Below are 24,552 nucleotides of genomic sequence, written 5' to 3'. Positions count from 1 at the left end.
TCAGAGGTTTAGGGGTTGGAGACAGGGCAAGGGACAGGCCTGGCACTTGTCCTAACCCAAAGATGTTACCTGCTGAGTGCTGCATTACAGGTATCCTCCATCACTATGGCTTTACTTGAGAACCGAGATCCAGCGTTCCCAACACTTCTGTTCGATTTCCCATTATTAACAGCTGGCATCCGTCTGCCTCCTTCATAATAACTGGTGAGCCAGGTGCAGCACCCCAGGGGTTTCTGGGACAGCAGCAACTCAGACCAAGTCTCTGCTGTTACTGCTGCTCTCTCCAAGCCACAGGCCCTGGCCTCAGGCGCTCCCACTTCATCCCTACCCCCATCCCCAGGTATCACTCTCCCATCCCCAGCCAACCCCCTCCTCATCTATCCCTGCCAGGCCTGTGCAACAGCTCAGACAGCCCTCATCAATCAGTCCCTCCTGCCCTTTTTTTCTTGCACTTCCTGAAGCATGCAGTTTTCTATAGGAAGCCAGTGGCGCTGTGGCGCCAACACCTCACCCCTCCTAGGGGAGTTGCAAGTCTGCACCTGAGCAGTAGTTCTGCCCTTGTTGGACACCGCCATCTGCCCTTCCACCACAGCGTTTCTGTCACTGATTATCTGGAGGCCAGTAGTGAATCCTCTGCCTCTTGTCTGTCAGTAGCCAAGGCCCTGCCTCTTCCCCAGGCCCAGGGTGATTGTCCAAGAGGAATGCTAGCACCTCCCAAGCACTGTGAGTGTCCCAGCTGTGTGTCACCCAGACCCACCCGGGATGGAACAGCTGCCAAGGGTACCCTCAGAGCTCAGACCTTGGATTTTTCCCAGGGCCCTTTCTTCTTCCTTCCAGAACACTCAATTCATAAGACACATTTTTTCTTGTTGGATGTCAGAACAGAGCTATAGAGCCCAAGGTGGTCCGCATACCCTGAATCTGAATGTGGCCTCTGCCTTGCTTCCATGCTTTCCCAGAGATAAACCATAGGCAATTGTGCTTCAATTACTCTGTCCTGAGGGTTGCTCTGTTAATATTTAATATGTACTTATTGGCATTTATTTTTTTTATCATGTTTTTTTCTGAACTCAAGCAACCTTCCTTGGATCACTGCTTTCTCTATCACATTCATGTATAAAACTACACAGAGCTAAAGTTAGACTGTCTGCAGCATCAGACTGTAGTCCGCCCCATTCTCTCAGGTCCTCCGACTTCAGGTCCAGCAGACAAGATCCTCACAGGTTGTGTGCGCTCAGGCTCCAGGTTGGAGAGGATCACACTCTGGGTCTGCTTGGGGTATGAAGCCCGTCACCTCCTGTCATTCATCTTGATGGACTGTCAGCAGTCTCTTCTGCTAGGGAGTTCCACGGCTTGAGCCAATTTGAGCCAATCTTATGAGATTTCTTGAGCCCAGACACTGCCTGTCTAGTCTGCTCGCTGTGCTTTCTCGTCTCGTAATTCCGTTCAAGACATCATCAAGTTGTGGGTCACAGCTGTCTGCAGGCAATTTCATGTACCTTCTGGGGGCTCTTCTTCACTCCTCTCCTTTCAGTGTGTGTGTGTGTGTGTGTGTGTGTGTGTGTGTGTGTGTGTGTAAAGCCCTTTGAGCACAGAGGCCGGAAGAGAGAGTCAAAATCTCTCAGAGCGGGAGTCACAGGTATCTGGCTTGTTATGTGGGTGCTGATTTGTGAACTCTGGACCGTCGAGTTGAGCAGCAGGCACTTTCAATGGCTGAGTCAGCGTTAGCATCACCTGACACATTTACCTTTTCTATCTGCTGTTGTGGGGGTTGAAGGTGAGACTTAGGAGCACACGGTGTGTACGAAATGAAGAGAGGCTGTGGACCACCGGCATCTCCAGAGAAACAGGCTTGATTAGGAAGATGTACTAGAGGGAAAGGATGTTTTCTTTCTGTGTGGGAACTAGCAGGGGTTTATAGGGAAGAGCTCCAGAAATGCAGACTCGGCCTTGCAATACAGAATGTTTCCACAGTAAATGTGGTATGAACTCAGCATTGAGAGACAAGCCAGTTAGTCCTTAAAGTCTGCAGGAATTTGTTTTGCTTTTTTTTGAAACAGAGTCTCTTTATGTCGTCCTAACTGTCCTGAAACTTGCTATGTAGGCCAAGTTGACATAGAACTCCGCCTGCATCTGCTTCACAAGTCCTGGGATTAAAGGTGTGTGCCACTGTGCCTAGCCAAAGTCTGGAGTAATGTCGGAAGAGGGAGCCTAATTGGAGCCTAAAAAAATCTTTGTGGATTTACTTTTTTTTTTTTTCTGGAGCTGAGGACCGAACCCAGGGCCTTGCGCTTGCTAGGCAAGTGCTCTACCACTGAGCTAAATCCCCAACCCGTGGGTTTACTTTTTATGCCACCTGTCCACACACGTAAGCTATTGACCCCACCTAGAGAGAGCTCCTGGGTCCACGTCCAGCAGTCTTTGCATGAATTTTATTCTTGCTTGTGTCTTTACAGAAAACAGCACAGAAATTATGCTTCAGATACCTAAAAGTTCTGACACTTCAGTGTTTCAAACACCTCGATATCCAGTCTCTTCCTTCTCACGTTATATACACTATTTACACAGCAGAACTACGGTCTAACATCTCAACCCGAAGAAGACAAGAACTGGGAAGTGGAGAATTCTATGAACAGAACGAAAGAAGAACTCAACTGTCAAAACAGATTTAAAACCACCACTCACTGCCTCACGCCTCTCTTGTGAGGCGGCCCCTAAAATGGTGGGTGGAGTGCCTAGTTTCACAGAATGAAGGGATTCTTGTGGTTGGCCTGGGGATCTGGAAGCAGAGGATTCCATAAGGCCGGGTACCCCGCCCCCCCAGTACAAGTGTAAAGTCAGGTGGAAGGGACATCTGCAGATGGGCCACCAGGATGGACAGCTCCACTCCTTTGCAGGCAGAAGTCTTTCAGTCCAACATGGCTCCTTCTCTGGACATGCTCCATGTTTCTGGGCATACAACTGTCATGGAGCTAGGAGTGTCTGGAGCTTAGTCTGGGTTTTTCATTAGCTACCTGCCTTGTCGTCCTTTGAGCTTTCCCTGTACCTTTCTTGTTATTCATCGTGTGTGTGTGTGTGTGTGTGTGTGTGTGTGTGTGTGTGTGTGTGTGTAGACAGTGCAGGTCTGATTTAGATAGATTAGCCTTTTAGGACTGCCTAGGTCAGCGTGAGGCCATGTCTGTGGCTTTCGAGCTGCACTGGTTTTCTCCAAAGCAGGCACATGTGAACCAATTGGCTACAACAGCAATTCTCAACCTGTGGGTCATGACCCTTTGCGGGAGTCACATAGTCAGATATTCTGCATATCAGATATTTACATTGTGATTCACAACAGTAGTAAAATTACAGTTATGAAGTAGCAAGGAAATAAATTTGAGGTTAGGGGGTGGGAGTGGTCACCACAGCATGAGGAACGGTATTAAAGGGTCACAGCATTAGGAAGCTTGAGAACCACTGGGCTACAAGAAGCTCTAGAGAAAGGAAGCTTTAACCAGCAAGTCAACATCATAGGCAGAAAGGTCAAAACGCTTCAGGAACACAGGCCCTGGCCTGCAAAAGCTCTGGGCGAAGGCTCACCAGCAGCACAGCAAGACACAGCATTGCTGAGAAGGGCCCCCACCCTCAGGGTGCAGGGCCTAGACACTGGCAATGTGGTGAGCCCACCTCTGCAAAGGAGGAACCTATAGGGCAGGCTGGGTACAGAAAAGGCTTGAGGATGACCCACAGCGTAGCATGAGACAGGTTTGCAGAAGGACTCAGACAGACTTGCCCTGTTAGTCTTTAGGTAGGGCAGAGAATGCAGCGGTCACACGTGGAGCAATGCATTCACACAGCAGGACGCAGGTCTGTGAGAAGGAACAGGTGACGAGGGAAAGGCCTGTCTGCCCAGTACTGGGGTGCTCAGGACACCGGAGCTGGTGTGCATGTCCTCAATCCAATCACAGCTCTGCCAGGCTGTGAGCTGGAGTGCACGAGTGGGGCTGAGCTGAGAAGGAGGCTTAGAGAGCAGAGAATAAGGGTTAGGCTTGGACAAGAGTCTCTCAGGGATGAAATGGCAGGACCTCGATGTTGGAGTAGCAAGAAGGCTTTGGAGGCAGGGGAGCTGGGCTGAGGATGAGGATGCTGGATCAGGAGTAGGTCCAGGATATCTCAGCATGGTCCAAAGCTACGCCAGAACTGGCCTGTGCCTAGAGTGGTGGGGTAGTCGAGGGCCTGAGGTGTGGGGAGGTGCAGCAGAAGCCAGACATGGCCCTGCCTCAGAGAGAACTCCCCACACCACAGGACCCGAGAAGAGCAGTCTTAAGGCCTGCAGCCCTTAACCTAAGCCATGTCCTCCAGCTGCGGTGGGCTGAGCTTCTCTGCTGGCCTGTCTTCGTCCATGGCTTCCTCCTCTTCTGGCTTCTCAGCATTCCTGGCTAGGCCGTCAGGCCCGGATACAGTCCCCAGAACCTTGGTGCTGTGCTCCTGAGCTTTGGCTCGGAGGGCCGCAATGCTGTTCTCCCTCAGTTCTTCCTGGGAGATGGCTGCCTGAGCATCCGGGGCCCTTTCCTCCTGCTCCATCTTGTCGAGTTTGGGCAGGACCTGGCGTTCCACCTCGGGCTTCCTTCCGGACTCGGCTGCTGCCTCCAGCGACTTTTTGTGCATCCCTAAAAAGAATTGTTGGTATTCGGGTTTAGAAAAGCGCCTGGGAAAGCCATCTTGAACTGAAAACAGCAAAGATAGAGAGAGGCCAGAATTAAGGAGGAGCAGAAAGCCTTTCTTCACATCCTACAGTCAAGTCCCACAGCTGGACCGGGGGTGGGGTGGGGCGGGAGGGTGCCTGGTAGGGGTGGAGTTTCAGGCCTTCTACATCGAACTTTTGGGCTTGAGCACCCCCACCCCGCCCCCTGCAACCCGTTCTGTACTTTCCGGGCATCACCCTTCCCCTCCGTCATAGGAATTCAGGCCTTAGGACCCCAAGATAAGCCGATGCTGTCTTCATTGGCCTGGATGGCAACTGGGTTTGGCAGAAAGAGGTTTGGGGCCAAGACGTTCTTGGGCAAAGCTAGAGAGGTAGCCAGGGGGACATAGTCCCCTCAAGTCACAATGGGGAGAGTTTAATTCACTATAAACCCACCTCTAGTCAGGGAGAAAGCATTACGGACTCTAGGGCAAGGGCCACGTTCTCCTTACGCTAGCAGTGTGAGAAGCCAGTGACTTGAGGATGGGAGTCCTGACACCCAGTAGGTAGGTGCAAAGGATAGCCCCAGAAAGACGGGATAGCCCGTTTGGAAGACCTCTATGCCATTGGGTCACTGTGGCCCAGGTCTCCCCACCCAGTGTTCGGTTCCCTCTCCCCAGTGGAGCCCGCTCTCCTCACCACAGGGGCAGGGCCCCAAGGAGGGTGCGGGCTCTTACCCAGTAGCCAAGGGGCGCAGGAATCCATGATGCCGTCCTTGGCCGACTTGAGGATGGACTCTGGCAGGGGGATGGAGTGCCTCACCATGGCTCCATAGAGGCCGTACTCAGCCATGACGCTGCTCCGGCCCCAGCACTTCTCCCTCTTCCTCCATTTGGCTCTGCGGTTCTGGAACCACACCTGGCAGTGCGGAGAAATGGTTAGAGCGGCACTCGGGGAGACTCCAGGCCCAAGGCCCTTACCTCTGTCAGCCTCCGGGGTTTGTTAACCCAGTTTCCCTCCTCCACAGAGTGCCCGAGGAGTCTCAGACTAAGGGGGTATTCAGAATAATGGCCTCAAGACTCGAGACTACCTTGGGCAAAATGGATCCATTTGTTGTTCTAAATCAAAGCCATTCCAGGGAGCCAAGCTAGGGAGGCTTTCAGACAAGGCTCGGCAGGTGGCAGCATCCAGTAAGGTCCTCAGTTTGTAGTTGAGATGCTCATCACCTGTGCAAACAGAGCCTCGCACCTTCAGTGTACAGGTGTGCCCTGCCTCCTGCCACTGCCACAGGTCATTGTCATCTATGAAGTTCTGGCTTGAGTACCACATAATCAAATTTAAACTAAAAAAAAAAAAAAAAAGAGGCCTAAACCTTATCACACTCTAACTAAGTTTACGATTTTGTGTTGGGCCACATTTATAGATATCCCACCTTCAGACCTATTTACAAAAGGTCAAATTCCAGGAGCTGGAGAGACACCTCAGTGCTTAGGAACACTGGCTGTTCTTCCAGAGGACCCGGGTTTGATTCCCAGCACCTACAAGAGTTCACAATCTTCTGGAACTCCTGTTCTGGGGGTCTGATATCCTCTGGCTTCTGGGGGCACCAGGCACACAAGAAGGACACAGAGATACACACAAGCAAAACACCCAAACACATAAAATGAAATGACAGCTTTTTTAAGAGCAGATTCCCTGGCCCTGCTCTTCCCCACAGCCCAGGAAGAGCACCAGTGTGTGAGTTTGTGGAGGCCAGAACAGTGGGTGCACTGCCAGGGGTCTGGCAGCAGGTTGCAGACTCTCCTTGACTCATCTGCCCCATCTTCCTGCCTTCTCACAGCTGTGCCACCATAGACCCCCACATACCTTGCTGCCCACCATTCCAGGCCTAACATTGAATGGAATTTTGACAGAGTGGGTGACCTTCCTGGGTCAGGTAAGGAATATGACATTCTACAGACTGTTAGGGCCGAGAAGAGCTTAGTAGGTGACACCCTAGAGACTGTATATTTGGTCCCTGAGTTGACTGGTACGGGCTGAGCCTGAAAGACACTGGGGTCCCTTAGGGGTGTCTGCAGCGGCAGCAGCCAATCATCATCATCGTCGGCATCATCATCATCATCGTCGTCATCATCACCACCACCACCACTATCATCATCATCATCATCACCGTTTGTAGTGCTGGGGGTGGAACTCAGGGCCTAGGCTAGACAAGCACTCTGTCACTGTGCTACAATGCAGTTTCCAGGAGGGAATCCAGGCATCCAGCCCGTTCAGGGGATCAGGATGTCTCTTTATCCCCCTAATAGCCTTCCTGAGGCCAGCAGCTGTCAGAGCCCAGAATTTCCCCAGCCTTGTCCTCAAGGAAGGTTAATGTCCTCAGGTAAACTGGTGGGCCTGAAGGCTGGATCTCAGGCTAGGAACCTAGGCACAGAAAACCAGTTTCCTGGGCGCTTTCCACCCACTCGCCTCTGGCGCCCCCGCCCTTCCCCGCGGGCCCCTCCCCCGCCCTGGGCGGCCACGGTATCAGCTTTTGATGAAAAATTGCTCCAGCTCTATTCAGGAGGCGGCAAAAGAAGAGTCACCCCCAGGGGCAGCCCTGGGCTGATTGAAAAATAAGTTAATTTCAGTTTGAATCGATGGGCCTCAGGCACTGAAATATCACGGGAAATTAAAGCGGCTTCTCTCCTGGGAGCCACGGCATTGACCCGCACTAATTAATGCTGGGGAGGCAGCGATCGCCTTACCACGAGCTGCTCCCCCTCCCCGGGGGACCCCAAACACTTCTCATTTAACTAATTAGACGGGGAAAATTGGGTGTTAATTTGTTTAGGATTTTTTTTCCCCTCTTCTCCCCCGGCAGCTCCCTCCCCGGCCCCCGCCCGGTGCGGGGGTGCGGAAATGAATGCGGGGCTCGCCGGCAGATGGCTGCCCCGGTCACTCTGCAATCTTCTCCGACTTGATTGCTTGATTAGGTCGTTAGCACATTAAAAAAAAAAATTGCTTGCCGTCTGGCGCTGGCGTGATGAGTGGGACGCGCGGCAGCGCCTGGGTAATTTATCTTTTTATACGGCAAAGAATTTGATTTCAATCTGCAGATATATGGGGCGCCTTTGACACCTGTTTAACTTCGCGCCGCTGACAGCTTAACCCTTAGCTGCCTGGGCACCGGGGAGCTAAGGCTTGGACGCTCGGCTCCCGAGGCCTTGCTCACTGGCGCTTCCCGCCATCGCCGCCAGATGGCGCAGTGGGCGCAGATCGTCACTTGTCAGACATAGTCTGAAGTAGGGCCGGCCACACCCCGCAGGGGGCGCTCCTGGCGCTACCCATCCATGTTGGTGAGCTACAGGGATGCTCTCTCCCTACTGGTAAAGACTGCATCCTTCAAAACATCTTCAAATTAGCCCTTATAGCCATGTTTGCATATCTCTTCTTTGCAAATAACCAGGAGACTCCAAAAATAGGAAAAGGCCGATGGGTCTCTAGGAGTTCAAAGCCATCCTGGTCTATGTGGTGAGTTCCAAGCCAGCCATGGTTAACGTAGTAGTAAGACTGTCTCAATAAAATAAAAATGGGAACATCACTGCCTCAGAAGCCATGATTATCCCCAAGTTCTCAGTGACCAAAAACTTAGAAAGCCATCACTGGACCTTCCTTGGGTGGTAGCACCTGCCAGTGAGCCATGCTTTTGCCACACATCACCCATTGGAATCTGCAGTTTCTGTTTAGATCTGAGGAGTCAGAAAGCAAAGATCCAAGACCTCCAACACTTTGGGAAACTGCCACAGAACAAGAGTTTTTATAAGTGACAGGATAGCTGTCCTCTGGGCAATAGTGTTGTGAGCCTCGAAGATGGCCTGCTTGTCTGGCCCTGGCCTCACTCCCCAAGGCTGCCTGCCGGTTCTCCAGGGTGTCTGCCCCACTGTCTGCTCTCCCTGGGCATGGGGATTGTCTGGGACAGGTCTCCTCCCATCTTCCCCCTATTAACACGGTCATCCTCTACAAAATATACATTTGTTTCAAACTGCCCTTTCCCACAGAGGCAACATCTAAAAGGACTCACCTGTACACGAGTGTAAGTGGCTTCTGGTTCCCTCAACCACTCAGGCAAGATGACGTAGAATAAATGGCAACAGATTCCAACCACCAAACCTATGACTGGACACCAGCCGGATGCCCCTCGGGGAGGTGAGCCATCCTGTCAGCCTACCCTGCCAGCAGGAGAGCAGTGCTTCCTAAGTCCCAGTTCCTTAGCTAGAACACTGCAGCCAGAGGCTGAGATTTTAGGAAGCATATGGAACCTGGACTGAAGAGACTGTTAATAGGGTTTTGTTTTTGTTTTTGTTTTTGTTTTGGGGAAGTGGTTGTTTATTTGTTTTGGCTTTCAAGATAGGGTTTCTCTGTGTAACCCTGGCTATCCTGGAACTCACTCTATAGACCAGGTTGGCCTTTTGCCTATGGAGTGCTGGGGTTAAAGGTGACTGCCACCAGCCCCCCCGGCTGAGATAGCTTGCAGTCAAGAGCTTGTGCCTCTCATTATCAGCTCTGCCAGCCTCAGTTTCTGCAACAGCCACACCCACATTGTCCACACAGAGAGACACCCAGGAATTGCATGAGGCCTTGTCTGCTCTTGCCACCATGTGAGTTTTGCTGCTAAAATGACTAAGGACCTTTTCATGTTCAGGACAGTGTGGATCGGGAATTCTAGAGACGGCGTCATAGAATGTTCATACACCAGGACACCCCTGCCTGCCCTCCATGTAAGGTGTATTCCCCTGGGTAGTCCAGGGGTTCCAGGGGTGCAGCAGGGCTGTGAGGTGGAAAGGACAGTTTAGGAACTAAAGACTCGGTACAGGCTTGTCGATCTGTTTATGCTCATGGGCAGAACCCCCTTTTCGGGTTCTCCTCCGGCAAATGAATCACTGGCGTGAAGATCAGCTTTCCCCGTGACATTCTCCCGGGGGGGGGTGTGCACCAGCTGGTGGCTTGAACCCCTCAATTACGAGTTCCTGGAATGTCTGACTCTCCATGAAGACCAGATGAGGCTGCAACTTATGGAGGAAACCTGGACGGCCAAAACGATTTTGTTTTAGGGCAGCCGGCTTCCAAAATGATGATTGCCTTGGAGGGAAGTGACAACCCATTTTCATACTCCTCCTCCTTTGATGGAAGCAACCAGTGTGTGCACAGAGCTTAAAAGCCACCACACTTGGGCTGGAGAGGTAGTTCAGTGGTTTAGAGCATTGCCTGCCCTTCCAGAGGTCCTGAGTTCGATTCCCAGCACCCACATGGTGGCTCACAACCATCCGGGACGGGATATGCTGCTCATATAGGATCTGATGCCCTCTTCTGTCATGCAGGCCTACATGCAAATAGAGTGTTCATGTACATAGATAGATAAATAGATACATAGATAAATAAATAAATAAATAACTCTTTTTTAAAAGTCACTCTGCTTGATCCGAGCCAAAAGCAATCAGAACTGAAAGGTGCTATGTGATCTTAGGTTTTTCTTGTTCTTTCTTTTTTTTAAAAAAAAAAAGATTTATTTATTTATTATACATAAGTATACTGTAGCTGTCTTCAGACACACCAGAAGAGGGCATCGGATCCCATTACAGATGGTTGGGAGCCACCATGTGGTTGCTAGGAATTGAACTCAGGGCCTCTGGAAGGGCAGTCAGTGCTCTAACCATTGAGCCATCTCTCCAGCCCCAAACTTAGGTTTTTCAAATAAAGATGTGCAATTGGCCTTCGGTATCCATGTCAGTGGGCTCAACAACCGGTGTGTATTCTGCAAATGTGTGTGCACGTGCAAGTGCCATGCATGTGGAGGTTTCAGGTGCCTTCCTCTGTCACACTATCCTTTTTTCTTTTTTCCAAGACAGGCTTTCTCTTTGTAGTCCTGGTTGACCTGAAACTCACTCTGTAGACCAGGCTGGCTCATAGAGCTCTGCTTAACTCTGCCCCCCCCCCCCCCCAGTGCTGGGATTAAAGGCTTCTGCCACCAACGCCTGGCTCACCTTGTTTATTGAGACAGGGTCTGCTACTAAACACGGAACTCAGGATTGCTTAGACTGGCTGCCCAGTGAAGTCTATGCCATCTTCACCTCTCAAAAGTAGGACCACAGATGCATGGCCTCACACCGGGCATTTGACACAGGTGCCGGGGATCAGACTTGCTTGCACAGCAGACATCTTACCCACTGAGCCATCTCCCTAAGCCTACAGATACCTGCATGTGCGCCATTATTCCCAAAGTAACTGGTGTAGCAACTATTTACATAGACTTCCCTTCGATTAGATACTGTAGTTAACCACTGGGTTAAAGCACACAGGAGGGTGTGTATACATTGTGTACAAATTCTTTGCCCCCACCACTGCCCATCCCATAGTAGAAGCCAGAGATTAACACGAGCTAGACAGGTGCTCTGCTATTGTGCTACGTCACCGTCTCTGTCATTTTATAAAGGGACCTGAGCATTCCCAAGGAGAACGGTTAGAACTAATCCCCCTCCGACAATGAGGGACAATTGTGTTACCTTTCAGGGTTAAATGAAGAAAGTGGAAAGTGCCTAAAGTCAGAGCTGGTCATACAGCTAGTGCTCAATAATTGCTAGCTCCTAGGACTTCAAAGGAGACCCAGAAAATCAATGGGAGTCTGCCTAAAGGGCAGGTTAATCAATGGCATTACCCGTCCCTCTGGCCTCCTACACTTGTCCTTTAGCCAAGCTAGACTTAGAAATGACAGCAAGTGTAGTCAAAGGCAGAAAGGCAAGCGCTAACTACCAGGCTTTAATCTCCCTGCCCCCCACATGTGGATGGACCCTGGGCCTTACAAATACTCCATCATTGTACATTCAAGCTGTACTCCAACCTAAGACTTTCCTTTCCTTCTCTGTGTGTGTGTGTTTCTGTGTATGTGTGTGTCTATGTGTGTCTCTGTGTATGTGTGTGTCTGTGTATGTGTGTGTTTATCTGTGTCTGTGTTGTCTGTGTGTCTGTGTGTGTGTGTGTCTGTGTCTGTCTGTGTGTGTTTCTATGTATGTTTGTGTCTGTGTATGTGTGTGTATCTGTATATGTGTGTGTGTCTGTGTGTGTGTTTATCTGTGTCTGTGTGTCTGTGTTGTGTGTGTGTTTATCTGTGTGTGTGTTTATCTGTGTCTGTGTGTGTGTCTGTGTTGTGTGTGTGTGTGTGTGTGTGTGTGTGTGCCTACTTTTCTCCACATGCAGCATGTCCAGGAAGGTGCCCGCAGGAACCACAAGAAGATACCACATTCCCTGGAACCGGAGTTAAAGGTGGTGAGAGCCGCCTTACATAGCTGTTGGAACGGAACCCAGGCCTGCTTGCAGAAGCAAATGCTCTTAACTGCTGAGCCAGCTCCTCGCTGGGCTTTCAACGTTTTAATTCAGACAGCCTCTGGTTTCCCTTCTTGTCATCTGAAGATCCATGCAAACGGATCCAGCTGAAAGGCTACAGTTCCGATTATAGTCCAGGCTCAAATGCCCACGCAAGGGATTGGTCTGGTGCTCCTATGCATTCAGATGCTAAATACTGGCCCCCAAATCTAGTTGCCCTTCACCACCATGAGGAAACTCCCAAGTACACGAGCTTCTGTTGTGTGAACCCTGCTCCCTGAGTTAATTGGTCAATGGAAGGCTAAAACCTGTGAATGGCAGTAGATAGAGCTCTTAACTGCTGAGCCAACTCTCCAGCCCCCCTGGTTTGTTCTTAGTGTTGCTGTTTGAGAACAGGTCTCGTGTCATCCCTGGATGGTCCCAAGTCCATAATGTAGCTGAAGATGACCTTGAACTTCTGACCATCCTGCCTCCCCCTCCCCAGTCACAAAACCTGGTCTATGTGGCACTGAGGACTGAACCCAGGCCTGTGTAAATTAGGCAAACATTCTACCACGGAGTACCATTTCCAGCCCAAGGCTTTAAACCATCTTCCGGCCTCGGCCTCCAAGTGCCTGGCTTGTAGCCATGGACCAGCAGAGCCAGTTGTCTGCTGTCCAGGCTTACGCCTTTGCCGCCAGGTGGCAGCATCTGTCACAGTCATGTTCACCCAGCCTCTTTGCTCTTCACTGATTGGAAGTGATGAATTTGGAATTGTGGCCATTAGCCAACATCCCATTCTGCATTTGTGTGTGCTTGCATGTGTGCGTGTGTGTGCATGAGTGTGTGCGTGTGTGTGTATGTGTGCGCGCACGCATCTGTGTAAGGGATTAATTTGTTTTGAGACAGGACCTTTCTCTCTTTTTAAATTTTATTTATTTTTGATGTTTGTCTGGTTTTTTTTTTTCTTTTCTTTTCTTTTTTTGGAGCTGGGGACCGAACCCAGGGCCTTGCACTTGATAGGCAAGTGCTCTACCACTGAGCTAAATCCCCAACCCCTGTTTGTCTGTTTTTTGAGACAAGGTTTTTCTGTGTAACCCTGGCTATCCTGGAACTTGCTCTGTAGACCAGGCTGGCCTCAAACTCAGAGGTCTGCCGGCTGCTTCCCAAGTGCTGTGATTAAAGGTGTGAACCATCAACCTCCACGGCCTGACCTTTTTTTTTTTTTTTTAAATTACTATTATTATAAACAAAGTCTCACTATATAGCCATGATTGACCTGAAACTTTCTAGAATTCTCAAAGGTCCTCTTGCCTCTCCTCTGAGCCATGGAATTAAGGTGTGTGGCACCACACCTTGAGAGCCGGGGTTGAGATGTGGTATGTATACATTGATGGCCTCTAACTTGTGGTCATCACCCTACCTTCGAGCAATTCTTCTACCTCAGCTTCTTCAGTGCACAGAACACTACAGACACACATTTCAAGCTGCTGTCTTAACACCTTATCCCATTTAAGACCATTTAAGATCAAGCTTGTCATGGTCTCTGATGTCCAGTAGGGGGCAGCATTGCGCACATTTCTGGGCATCTGCAAGCAGCATCCTTTTGTCTACCATGAACAAGTTATTTCCTTCTTCCACTTCTTTTTTTCTAAAAAAGTTATTCTCTTCAGACATACCAGAAATATGTTCTTCAGACACACCAGAAGAGGGCATCAAATCCCATTACAGATGGTTGGGAGCCACCATGTGGTTGCTGGGAATTGAACTCAGGACCTCTGGAAGAGCAGTCAGTGCTCTTAACCGCTGAGCCATCTCTCCAGTCCCACTTCCATTCCTTAACCCACTTTCAACCGTATCTTAAGTGTGAGCGTTGGTGTTTTTATGCTGACTGCACACAGAAGCACTCGCCTGGAGAGATTTAAAATATAGACATCAAGGCCCGGCTACAAACCAATTAAATTTACATTGGTAGGGCATAGGGATGCTATCAGTGATGGTCTAAAAAGTTGTCTGTGAATATACAAAGGCCCTGGGTTCAATCCCCGCCATTGTAAAAAATAAACACGGAACTGGAATCATGGCTCAGCAGTCAAGAGCATATGCTGTCGTTGCAGAGGACCTGGGTTCAGTTCCCGGCACCCACATGGTGGCTTACCATGTACTACAAGTGTATGTACCACACTTCCCTATGCATCTATACACCTCTTGTGGCTGCCAAGGATACGGCATACAGACACACATACAGGCGAAACAGCCATACGCATAAAATAAAAATAAATGAGGCAGGTGGATCTCTGTGAGCATGAGGCTAGCTTGGCTGACAGACAGAGTTCCAGAGCAGCCAGGATTATACAGAGAAACCCTGGCTTTAAAAAAAAAAAAGGATAATGAAGGCCCTCCTGATACACACTGGCCTATCATCCTAGCACTTGGGAGATGCTGGCTGAGGGTCACTGGTTGCCAGCCTATCTCCAAATTCAGGGAAAGACCCTGTCTGAAGGAAATTAAGACATGGGGTGACAGGGTGTGACACCTGACATCCCCTTCTGGTCTCTGGGAGCATGTCTGAGTGTGTGTACCACAATTCCACATGCATCTATACACAAGCACACTCAAACACACACACACACACACGCACGCATGCACAATTGAAAATAAAAATTTCAAAAAGAAAAATATGGAATATTTTAAAAGAGGGCCAAGGAGGGGTGGGGCGGACAGATGGCTCCGTTTTTATGGGCACTTACTGCTCTTGCAGAGGACCCAGGTTCAGTCCCCAGCACCCACGTGGTGGCTCACCACCGTCTGTAACTCCAGTTTCAGGGGATCCAATGCTCTTTTCTGGCCTCGGCAGGCACCCAGTTTATAACATAAAATAAAATGAAATGAAATGAAACGAGAAATCTAAAAAACAAACAAAAAAACCCATAGGGCCAGGAGTATGTGTGGCTCAGTGGCTGAATGTTTGCCGAACCCAGGCACAGCTCTAAGTTCGCTCCCTAATGCCAGAAACGAAACAAAAACAAACCGTGTATATAACCCCCTCTTACAATCAACCTCAGAGAAAATAAGATTCGTCTGGAAATCCATTTCCTACTCCCCAGGACTAACACCTAGAAGAAACTTCCAGAATGTATATCCTAAATTCGACACATCGAAAGAACTGTACGGCCAGATATATTGCAGTGACTTAGACCCTCTTCTCGCCCTGCTGTGCACCACAGCACTCCATTCCCAGCCCAGAGCTGCCCAGTGAGGCCTGGCCCAATGTCACTGCCATTTACCCTAGTGATTATGGTTTGTACAGGTAGTGTCATTTCATCTCATGTTCTAGCAGTTAAACTGGGCTCAAAACTTTGGTTCCTTACTGACTTTACCTCTCAGGCCCTCAGTTTCTTCATCCAGGAAATGGGTATGAAATCAACACCATCCTCATCTGGTGCTGAAGGATGAAATGCCACGAGGCATGACAGTCACTTAATTAAGAGGTAAGTGGTGACTACTTAGTGAATGCCCCCAAGTCACAATATCTTTTTTAGCAAGTCAGGAGTTTGGGAAAATGTTATAATAATAATAATAATAATAATAATAATAATAATTATTATTATTATTTTATTATTGTTTTATATGAGTACACTGTAGCTGTCTTCAGATACGCCAGAAGAGGGCATCAGATCTCATTACAGACGGATGTGAGCCACCATGTGGTTGCTGGGATTTGAACTCAGGACCTCTGGAAGAGCAGTCAGTGCTTTTTTTTTTTTTTTTTTTTTTTTTTTTGGTTCTTTTTTTCAGAGCTGGGGACCGAACCCAGGGCCTTGCGCTTCCTAGGCAAGCGCTCTACCACTGAGCTAAATCCCCAGCGCAGTCAGTGCTCTTAACCTCTGAACCATCTCTCTGGCCCATTATTTTTATTTTTACAGATGAGTCTTTTGAGGCTCAGCCTGTGACTTGCTGGCAGTGAAACAAAGGGCAGAAGTAGATGTGCCCTAGCATGCATGTGTGCACCATGGGCTGTCGTTAGGGTTGGAAGGAAGACCAGCTGTACTAGGAGTGTACTTGGCATGGGTAAGCCGGGGCTAAGTTCCCTGAGTGGCTACTTAGGACTGGTAAAGTCTAGCTGGCCCGCACTCCCAACCCAGTAATGGCAGCTCAAAGCCTGGTGAGGACCCTGATCCTGATATGGAGGCTGCCTCTGTTCTGGTAGCCCAGGAGTCGGGTGCTGGTCAAGTATACATGAGGATGTCAGTTCTCTCTCACACCACAAAACAACAAACAAACGGACATTGTCCCCTTCTACCTGTAATGGCTTCCCTCGCCTTACATACACACACACACACATGCACACGCACATGCACACGCGTGTGGACATGCACACAGCACACAGGTGATACAGTGGTATCAGTCAGTCTTCAGATACATCAGACTCTCCTCTTCAGCATGCCCAGACCTCACTCCTGCCTGCTTTCAAACCACCTTGGTTCTTCCCCATTTGGATTCAGCTTCCTCAACCAAAAAGCCCAAGGCGAAAAGGGGTGTTTTAAGGACAGACTTGGTTTCCAATCTCCCGTCCTCTGCTTACTAGCTACTGAGCACGGGAAGCTGCTGACTGACCTTCATTTCCACAGTACTCAGGGAGGCAACTGGTCTCTACCTTGCCACCTGTCATCAGGATTTAGTGAGCGCAGAGCTGACTCTTGAGTGAGCCGGGGACACGTGTCCGCCACTGCTCTGAGCTCTATTCACGGGCAGCCTGTTGTATCTGCACAAGGGGAGAAGCCATTCTAGTCCCGTTAGTACAGGGAGGCTCTGGGAGGAGATGACTGGCTATGAACCCAGGAGTCTGGCTCTGGGATCAGTGTCACCAGCCACTACCTATGTCACCATGCCTTGCCTGTGTTCACCCTTGGGACATGCACACTTCTCTGAAATGCCTGGAATTGTTACCAATACACATCAAGCCACCTGTTTAAATGCCTTGGGGACAGGGTCACCTCATCACTTACAAACGCCTTCAGGGGCAGGCAGCATTTAGCTCTGTAAGACCCAGAAGATTGGCCAGATCATCTGGCCTGTATTCACCCATCCATAGGCAGCCTCCATAGTCCCAGAGCAATACATGCTCTCTAATTTCCACCTCTTCCCGAGCAGGTTACATGACTTCTAACATCTCCCTATAGACAACTTCCAAGTGACTCAATGAAGCCTAGCCTGGAGCTGTTGGGGCTTTTGCAGGGCAGTTACTGGGGAGATTCTAGCTTCCAGCAGCCCTGCCCAGCGCACCGCACCCACGGCAGCCAGAGATGAGACAGCATACCAAAAGAGACAGAGGCTCCTTTTTCTTAATGAGCAGTACAAATGTGGGCCTGTCAGCAACAGTCTAGAAACCGCTTGGAATGGCCAAGTTGATGCTAATGAAGGGCAGAAGGAGATGACTGGACAAACTAGGGCTTAGATTACAGCAAACCCCCTCCTCTATGCACATGTGAGCACACACAAACAACTCAGAGTCACACCCAAATCTCTCCCACGAGAACTCAACTGAGAGAGAATAAATAGTTCCAGGTCTCTATAGATGAGCACGAGCTGCTTAGGAATAGTGGAGCTTATTGTTAGTGTCAATGTCCAGAGCCCGAGCTGAAATTCCAATTCAACTTCCAGGGAAAGGAAAAACAGCTCCTGGCCTCACGTTCATTCTCTGGCTCTCTAGTCAGACAGTCTGAACAACTCTACAACCTCTGCCTCCTTCTCTAGTACATCCGGGATGCTCCCCTCCTCCACGCACCTGCTGACAGAGAGGACTTCCAGTGGAGACAGAGAGGAGACACTAGCCAGGCAATAGCATCAGGAACTCAGGACATACTCACCCCACCTCTACCCAGACCCCTGCCAGTTCTGTAGGAGCAGGACTCTACCCTCTGAACCACCCAGGGGCAACTTTCATTTGAGGCTAAGATCTGACTGGAATCAGATCTTCTGGAAATAATCCTCCCATCCCTCTCAAATCTCTAGCCTCATGATGTGTTTCCTGGGTTTTCTGGGGTAGGGAATATGTTTTGTCTGGGAGCTTCCCCTTCATTCTTACCACAGGACCAGAAAAGTGTCTAGTTACATCACGTGACTGTTCGGAAGAGGAGGAAGGGCTTGGCCGGGTCCCACTAGTCCCAGCAGAGGGCACAGAATGTGTACCCAGCCACATTCAGGACCAGACCAGAGAGAAACACCAAGGAGGAGCTGCAGGCAGGAACAACAGCTGTCTGGTCATGAGGGGAGCACAGAGCTACAGCTGGACATGGTGTCAGGAATAAGACTGACTAGGAGGGACAGTATTTCTTCAAGGGGAGGAGAGAAGAGGAGGAGAAGCTGACCAGGGTTAGAGGCAAAAGCCAGCTTCCCTTCTCAGCCACCCACAGCTGCCTGGTCCTACCTTTGGTCTTAGAACAGTCATGTGCTATGGTAGGCTTGCTCACAACGCCCCTCCCTCACCTCTTGTCTCTCATCATCAAGCCTCCTCAGGGCCTCTACAGTGTGCTCTCAGGAAGTTACCGTCTGTGTTTTGTTCATTTGGGTTTGGTTTTGGTTTGGTTTCTCAGTGGCTGGGAATAGAACCGAAGACCTTATTCCTGCTAGTCAAAGCATTCCACCATTAAACGTTCTCGCCAACCCAGGGAGCCTATGGTTTAGAAGGGACAGCAGGACTTCTCCACCAAGCTTCTTGTCCTCCTAGGGCCTGCTCCCATTGTAGGTATTCAGCAAATAGCTGTTAGCTTAATAGGTCAAAATAAACTGTTTTTACTGAGAAAGGCTCACTGGCAAATGATTCTCCCTCCAGAGAAGGGTCTAGATGGTGAGAGGAGGGGCCCTTGGACCTGGTATATAGATGTCCCCGGGTGGCCGGAGGGGCCAGCCGCTGTTACCTGTATCCTGTCTTCTGGTAGCTCCGTTTTCATGGCCAGCATCTCCCGGGCGTAGACATCTGGGTAGTGGGCTTCATTGAATGCCTTCTCCAGCTCCTCTAGCTGGTAGGAAGTAAAGATTGTCCTGAGAGGAGCAAGATCAGAACTCAGAACCCTGGAAATGAGGGCCTGCCTTGGAGAACATAGGATATTTCTCTCCTGTGCCTTGGTCATACTCATCTCTCTTGCTCTCCCTCTCTCTCTCTCTCTCTCTTTCTCTCTCTCTCTCTCACTCACTCACACACACACACACACTTACACACACACATGTAAAAATGCACACTCACTCACACACACACATTTATGCACCCCCCCCATGAATGCACGCACAATGACCTTCTCCAGCCTTTTTTTTTCGGGGGGAGAGGCCCCATATTATCTTGGTAGTGGGCATTACTTCAGTGATATTTCACTCACAATTTTTCTGGCAGCACTCTGGTGGGGAAACGTGATACGAAGAAAGTTCTAGAAGACTGAAAATCAGCCAGTCTTCTTTCTCCCCCACAAGCCAAAGAGATCTTGTCAAACAGATACCCATCAAAGGAATAAAGGCTTGGCTCACAGGACCTGCCTCCTGTGTTCCTCCCCAAACAAATGTAAAGATTCTCTTCTTCTTAAAGGCCAAATGCAGCCTCAGTTTCTGCATTTGTCTGTGAGAACCGAGTCACACACACCTTGACACCCTGTCCCTTTTTCCCTCCCTCCCTCATCCACATCTGCCCTTTCTCTGTACCGCCCAGACCCACCACAGAGCTTCAGCTGCTCCAGGATCTGTGTGAGGGTGGACTGTTCCCTCTCCTGCCCCCAGAATGGTTCACACTGACTCATGTAGAGAACTGGTGAACCTTTAGTCAAAACCTCCAATTGCTCGGAAGGCAGAAACAGATGGATCTCTGTGAGTTCAAGGCCAGTCTGAGTTACACAGTGAGTTTCAGCACAGCCTATGAAGAGAGACCCTGTCTCAAAACAACAAAACAAGCTAGCAAAAAAGCTACTTTCTTTCACCTGGGGAAACATGTGCAAACAGCCAGCCTCCAGTATTCAGGGCTTCATAACCCCACCCCCCTTTTAAAATAAACTAGAAATCACAGGTGCGAACTCTTCTTCTCGGATCTTACACTCACTTCGTCTTCCTGGCCTTTAACTATACATCCTCACCACAGGCGGGGTTCCTACAAACAGAAAGTGTAAAAGGTGGCACACCCCTTCTTGATCCTCTGAGTTTTGGACCCTGGGAGCAGCACTGGGTTTTATTAGTAAAATGTCTCCCTGTTGTGTCCTCGCCTTCTCCCAATGCACAGAAAAAGTTCACAAGTGACCCCCATTTCCTGTGCTAATTAATATGGACTTTAATATCTCCAGGGATGTTATAAAGTATGTATGAGAAGAGAAGGTTGTGCTCTTTATAGAAGAAGACTAGTTTGATTTTAAATTATTTTCTCTATTCTCTCGGTACTACGTAGAATTCCTACATACATAGAATGTTAACTCATAAGCTGGGTGTAGGAGCGATGCCTTTAATCCTAGTGCAGAGGTAGAAGCGGGCAGATTTCTATGAGATAGAAGCCAGCCTGTTGTACATTAGGCCAGACATGGCTAGACTGTGAGACCCTGTCTCAAAACACAACAAAGAAAAAAGGAAGAGAGAAGTTAGTTATTCTGGATTTTGAACATGTTACCCTCTATTTCTCTTCTGCCACTTGCTGAAAATCTTTGGAGCGGATTGTCAAAATATTGTTAAAGTCCTTTTTAAAACCAGGGAAACTGAGGAAAGCAGCTAGTGTGTGACCTGACCAAAAACCTAAAAAGGGAGCTGGCTCTTGGCCATTTAGAGTTACACAAAGGCCTTCCTGTACTTGGAAAGAGTCCATTCAAGAAACAGACTAGTCAGGTGTGGTGGGGACTGGTCTGTGCCACTTGCACTGCAAAGTGGGGGAGGATGACCTCTGCAAGTTCAAGGCCAGCTTGATCACCATAGTTTAGGCCGGCCAGAAGTACACTTCGAGAAGAAAGTAAAAAACAAGCTAAAAAGAAAGGAAGCAAGGAAAGAAGGGAACCAAGGAAGGAAGGAAACAAGGAAGAAAGGAAGAAAACCTTAAATTCCCCAAGATTCCCCCATTCCTACCTCAGAACTGATCCTCCTACTGGTGACCACATACTTTTCAGGGAGATCTCCTTCCCCCACTCAGTGACCCAAACTCTTCTCAGACTGAGGCAGAGTCCAAGAACTCTTACAAGAGGGTCTGCAGTTTCCCTAAGAACAAAATCCCAGAGCCAGGCCACCACGGCTGCTGTATCCCTGGTCTGTCCCCTAAGTCCAGCTAAAACTGGTTTGTTTCCTGGAGGCAAAAATGTCTCTCCTCATAGGATTCCAGGGTCTCTTCCTCAAAATCCTCAGAGGACAGACGCTCAGGAAAATGTGTTTTGTTTTGCTGGTCTATCCCCATCCCCCACACCTGCAATCCGTCCCCATTCTTCTTTTTAATTATCGACTGCCTTCATGCACCGGAAATAAAAAACCAGGGTAGCTAGTTTTCTGATGTTGGTGAGCTGTTCTACCCCAGCCCTAATCCACCAAAACCCAAACCATGTCTCTGTCAGAAAGAATGGCAGGTCAAGAGGGACTTTAGGAGCGACTTGTGGCTAGGGCTACCTGGTTTTTAAGTGGTCGCACTGTACTCCAGTTTGGGGGTGAGATTGCTCTCAATGCCACTCCCCTCCCACCACAGCTGACCAGAAGGGTAGACTCCCTTAGGACCAGCCAGACACAGATGCATAGGTACTGTTTTAATTAATTTTGTTGGATAATGTTTTTAAAAGACCCGGGACTAGATTAATAAATTTTCTTTCCGTTTAAAATAAACTGGTCTGGCAAGATGGCTAAACATGGTAAAGGCGCTTGTGAGACCCGAGTAGATTCCCTGGAACCCACAAAAGGGTGGAAGGAAGAGAATCAACTACACAAAGTTGTCCTCTGACCACCAGGTACCTTTCCCTGGCTTGATCGAACCCAACCCCGCCCCCACATTACAAGGTGTGCACAAGATAGTAACAATTAGAGATTCAAAAAAGTAAATAAATAAAACGGAACCAAAGCAAGCAGCTGTCGTCGGGGAATGAACTTGAGGTTCCCCTGAGAAACCCAAGCTAAAGTTCACTTTCCCTCAAGCCAGAACCTGTTCTGAGGTTAGGAAATCAAGTCCGTAGTGATCTCGGAAGGGAATGGGGCTAGGGAAATGCAGGACTCGGGGAAGCACCCACAGAGAGGATGCACAGACTGAGACCAACCCGGGGAGAGAAAAGAGGATGCGGTGGGAACGCGAGCCAGAGTGCGCTGCAGTGGGGAAATGTCCCTGTGGTCGCCTCACTTGGGTTGGGAGAGAAAAGTGGGAAACTGGCCTGCTGAGAAGTAGAGGGACCCAGGAACAGCACCCCCAGAAACTCAAACTCAGTTTGTGTTTTTGTTTGCTTGGGTCCTCTTGCCTTTTTTTTTTCCCCCTTAAAAATCTCCTCAAAGATTTCCGCTAGGAACGGATTAGTGTTGTCGCTGAAATGAATGAAGGTCTGAACCAGCCCCGGCCCCCATGCCCGTGGGGACAAGGGACGAAGAGAGCATATTTCGTCCATTGAATTTTAACTTTGGGGAAGCAACGTCTATTTAAAGACTATTTTTTCACATTAAAAATATGTGTGCGCGTGTACGTATCTGCTTATTAGTACCTGTACGTGGTACCCCAGGAGGCCAGAAGAATGCGTGAATCCCCTGGAGCTGGTCAACCCTCCTTAGCCCGACACCAAAGCAGTCCAGCCAACTGCGGCCTCGGCTGGTGAAACCAGACAGTCCACTTTCTTCCCCATCTTTCAGACTAGAAAACTGAGGCTCACGAAGGATAGCGACTCGCCCAGCAGCACAGACTTGCAGAGACCAAAAGCAAAGGTCCAGTCGTGCACTGAAGTTTTGGGGGGAAATGATCGCAACAGAAACCTGGAGAGTTGACGAGCCTGGGGCAGTGTATGAGGAACGGGATCCCCCGTGGTTGAGGGGCCTGGATATGGCTCCAGCCGGAAGGAGGTGGGAACCTATCTGCTCTCTACAGGGTCTGAGTGATCTCCGACCTGGTGGGTGCAGAGATCTGAGGTCGCCGACGCCTCTCCGGCTCAGGTCTGACCCAGCTGGGCCTTTCCTGTCTCCAGCACAGGGAGAAAGCCGAAGAAATGGTGGGGCTGCTCTGGCTCAGTCACCCTCACCGGACGCCAGGGCCCCCGGATAGGCTCCTGCATACGACGCAGGTGTCTTTGCCCCGGTGCAGCCGGGGCCCTCACATCTGTGATCCGCAGAAAACGACATCTGGGTCACCCGGCCCGGGACGAGATGGCTGGGGATGGGAACAAGAAAGGACTGTGTGGCTCTTACCTGTGTCGCCGCTTCTTACGTTTCTTGGTCTGGTTTAAAGCCGATTTGGACATTTTTCGGTCACTGGAGGAAACATCTTCGGAATCTGAAAAGCGAGCGGAGAGGCAGGGAGTGGAATGGGGAGTGCGCTCCGCAGCGCCGAGCAAACGGTGAGGACCCCACCTTCTGGGAGCCGCGCGGGCCTGTGGTCTCCACCGAAGCTCTCGGTCCCGGCCACCATCCCCATCCCTACGCCCAGGCCGACCCTCTCCAGGTCTGCTCTTGAGACCACAGATTTTTGAATAGATTTCGTTGCAAGAGAGGCCAAGGCCGGGCATGCAGGAAGGCAGGGAGGGACATGGGAGAATGAGACAGGCACCGGGGTTGCAGGGATCCCCAGGGGTCCTCCCAGCTCCGAGATCTCCCATCCGCCTACAGCCCCCAAGTCTCAGATCCAAAAGTTGACCCAAGGATTCCGGGCTTGTTGCAGGGGAGCTGGGGTGCTGGAAAGGGCTGGAGACTGCGAGTTCGTTGTCTCTTTTGTGGCACCCACAAAATGTTTTTCTGTTCGAGTTCGGAGAGCCTACGATGAACCACTTTTCGTTGTCCTGCTACGTTTAATACATAATAACGGCACTAAAAATCTGGGGGAAATACTGAGAGTCGGCGAGCTAGAACATACTGCGAGGGAAGTGGCCCTGACAGGGCGAAGGGAAGCTCATCCAAGGTCCCTGAGCCAGAGAAAAATCGGGATCTAATACATGGTGCCTCTTAGGTTATATCTGATGGCTGCCCTTTGGGTGCGGTGGTGGCTTTATTTTCCCAGTTCGTAGCGGGAGGAAATCGAACCTTAGCTAAGCAATACGGGGGTTTGGGACCGAGAAACTGGGAGGAAAAAGACAACTTTGGACCTAGGGGCAAGAGCCAGGGCCAGCTCCTTTTTCCTGTCCTGCCAGCTCTAGGTACAGCATCGGGGCTTCAGGAGAGCAGGTCCTCCCCAAGGCCCGAGCCTCAGTGGAGCAGTGGAGCTAAGGCCCTCCAGCTAGCTCCAAGGAAATGATGCGACAAGGATTCGGCCACCGGAGCCAACATCCACTGGGGCCCCAACCCAGATATTCGATCGTGCACGGACAGACACTAGGTCCCAAGAACTGAGCAGGGGTCGGACAAGCTGAATCTGAAAACCCTTGGAGTTCGTTCGG

General features: G+C 49.9%; 1 protein-coding gene across 2 annotated transcripts in view; it reads right to left on the bottom strand.

The window, feature by feature from the left end:
• Positions 1–1,508: 1,508 nt before the first annotated feature.
• Vsx2 (visual system homeobox 2) overlaps positions 1,509–24,552 on the bottom strand; it is a 39,063-nt gene continuing 16,019 nt past the window's right edge. Inside the window, exons 2-5 of one of the 2 annotated variants that reach the window (XM_017594026.3) lie at positions 23,372–23,456; positions 18,919–19,042; positions 5,398–5,578; positions 1,509–4,703 (exon numbers count right to left, since the gene is read on the bottom strand). In XM_017594026.3, the coding sequence (XP_017449515.1) occupies positions 4,321–4,703; positions 5,398–5,578; positions 18,919–19,042; positions 23,372–23,456 (773 nt within the window). In that variant the 3' untranslated portion in view covers positions 1,509–4,320. The remainder of the gene's footprint in view (positions 4,704–5,397; positions 5,579–18,918; positions 19,043–23,371; positions 23,457–24,552) is intronic. The other variant, NM_001169128.3, reaches the window with a different exon arrangement.

The sequence above is a fragment of the Rattus norvegicus genome, chromosome 6, assembly GCF_036323735.1.
Source record: "Rattus norvegicus strain BN/NHsdMcwi chromosome 6, GRCr8, whole genome shotgun sequence".
Classification (NCBI taxonomy): Eukaryota; Metazoa; Chordata; class Mammalia; order Rodentia; family Muridae; genus Rattus; species Rattus norvegicus.
The sequence above is the reverse complement of the archived record's forward strand: the minus strand, read 5'-3'. Positions and strand labels throughout refer to the sequence as shown.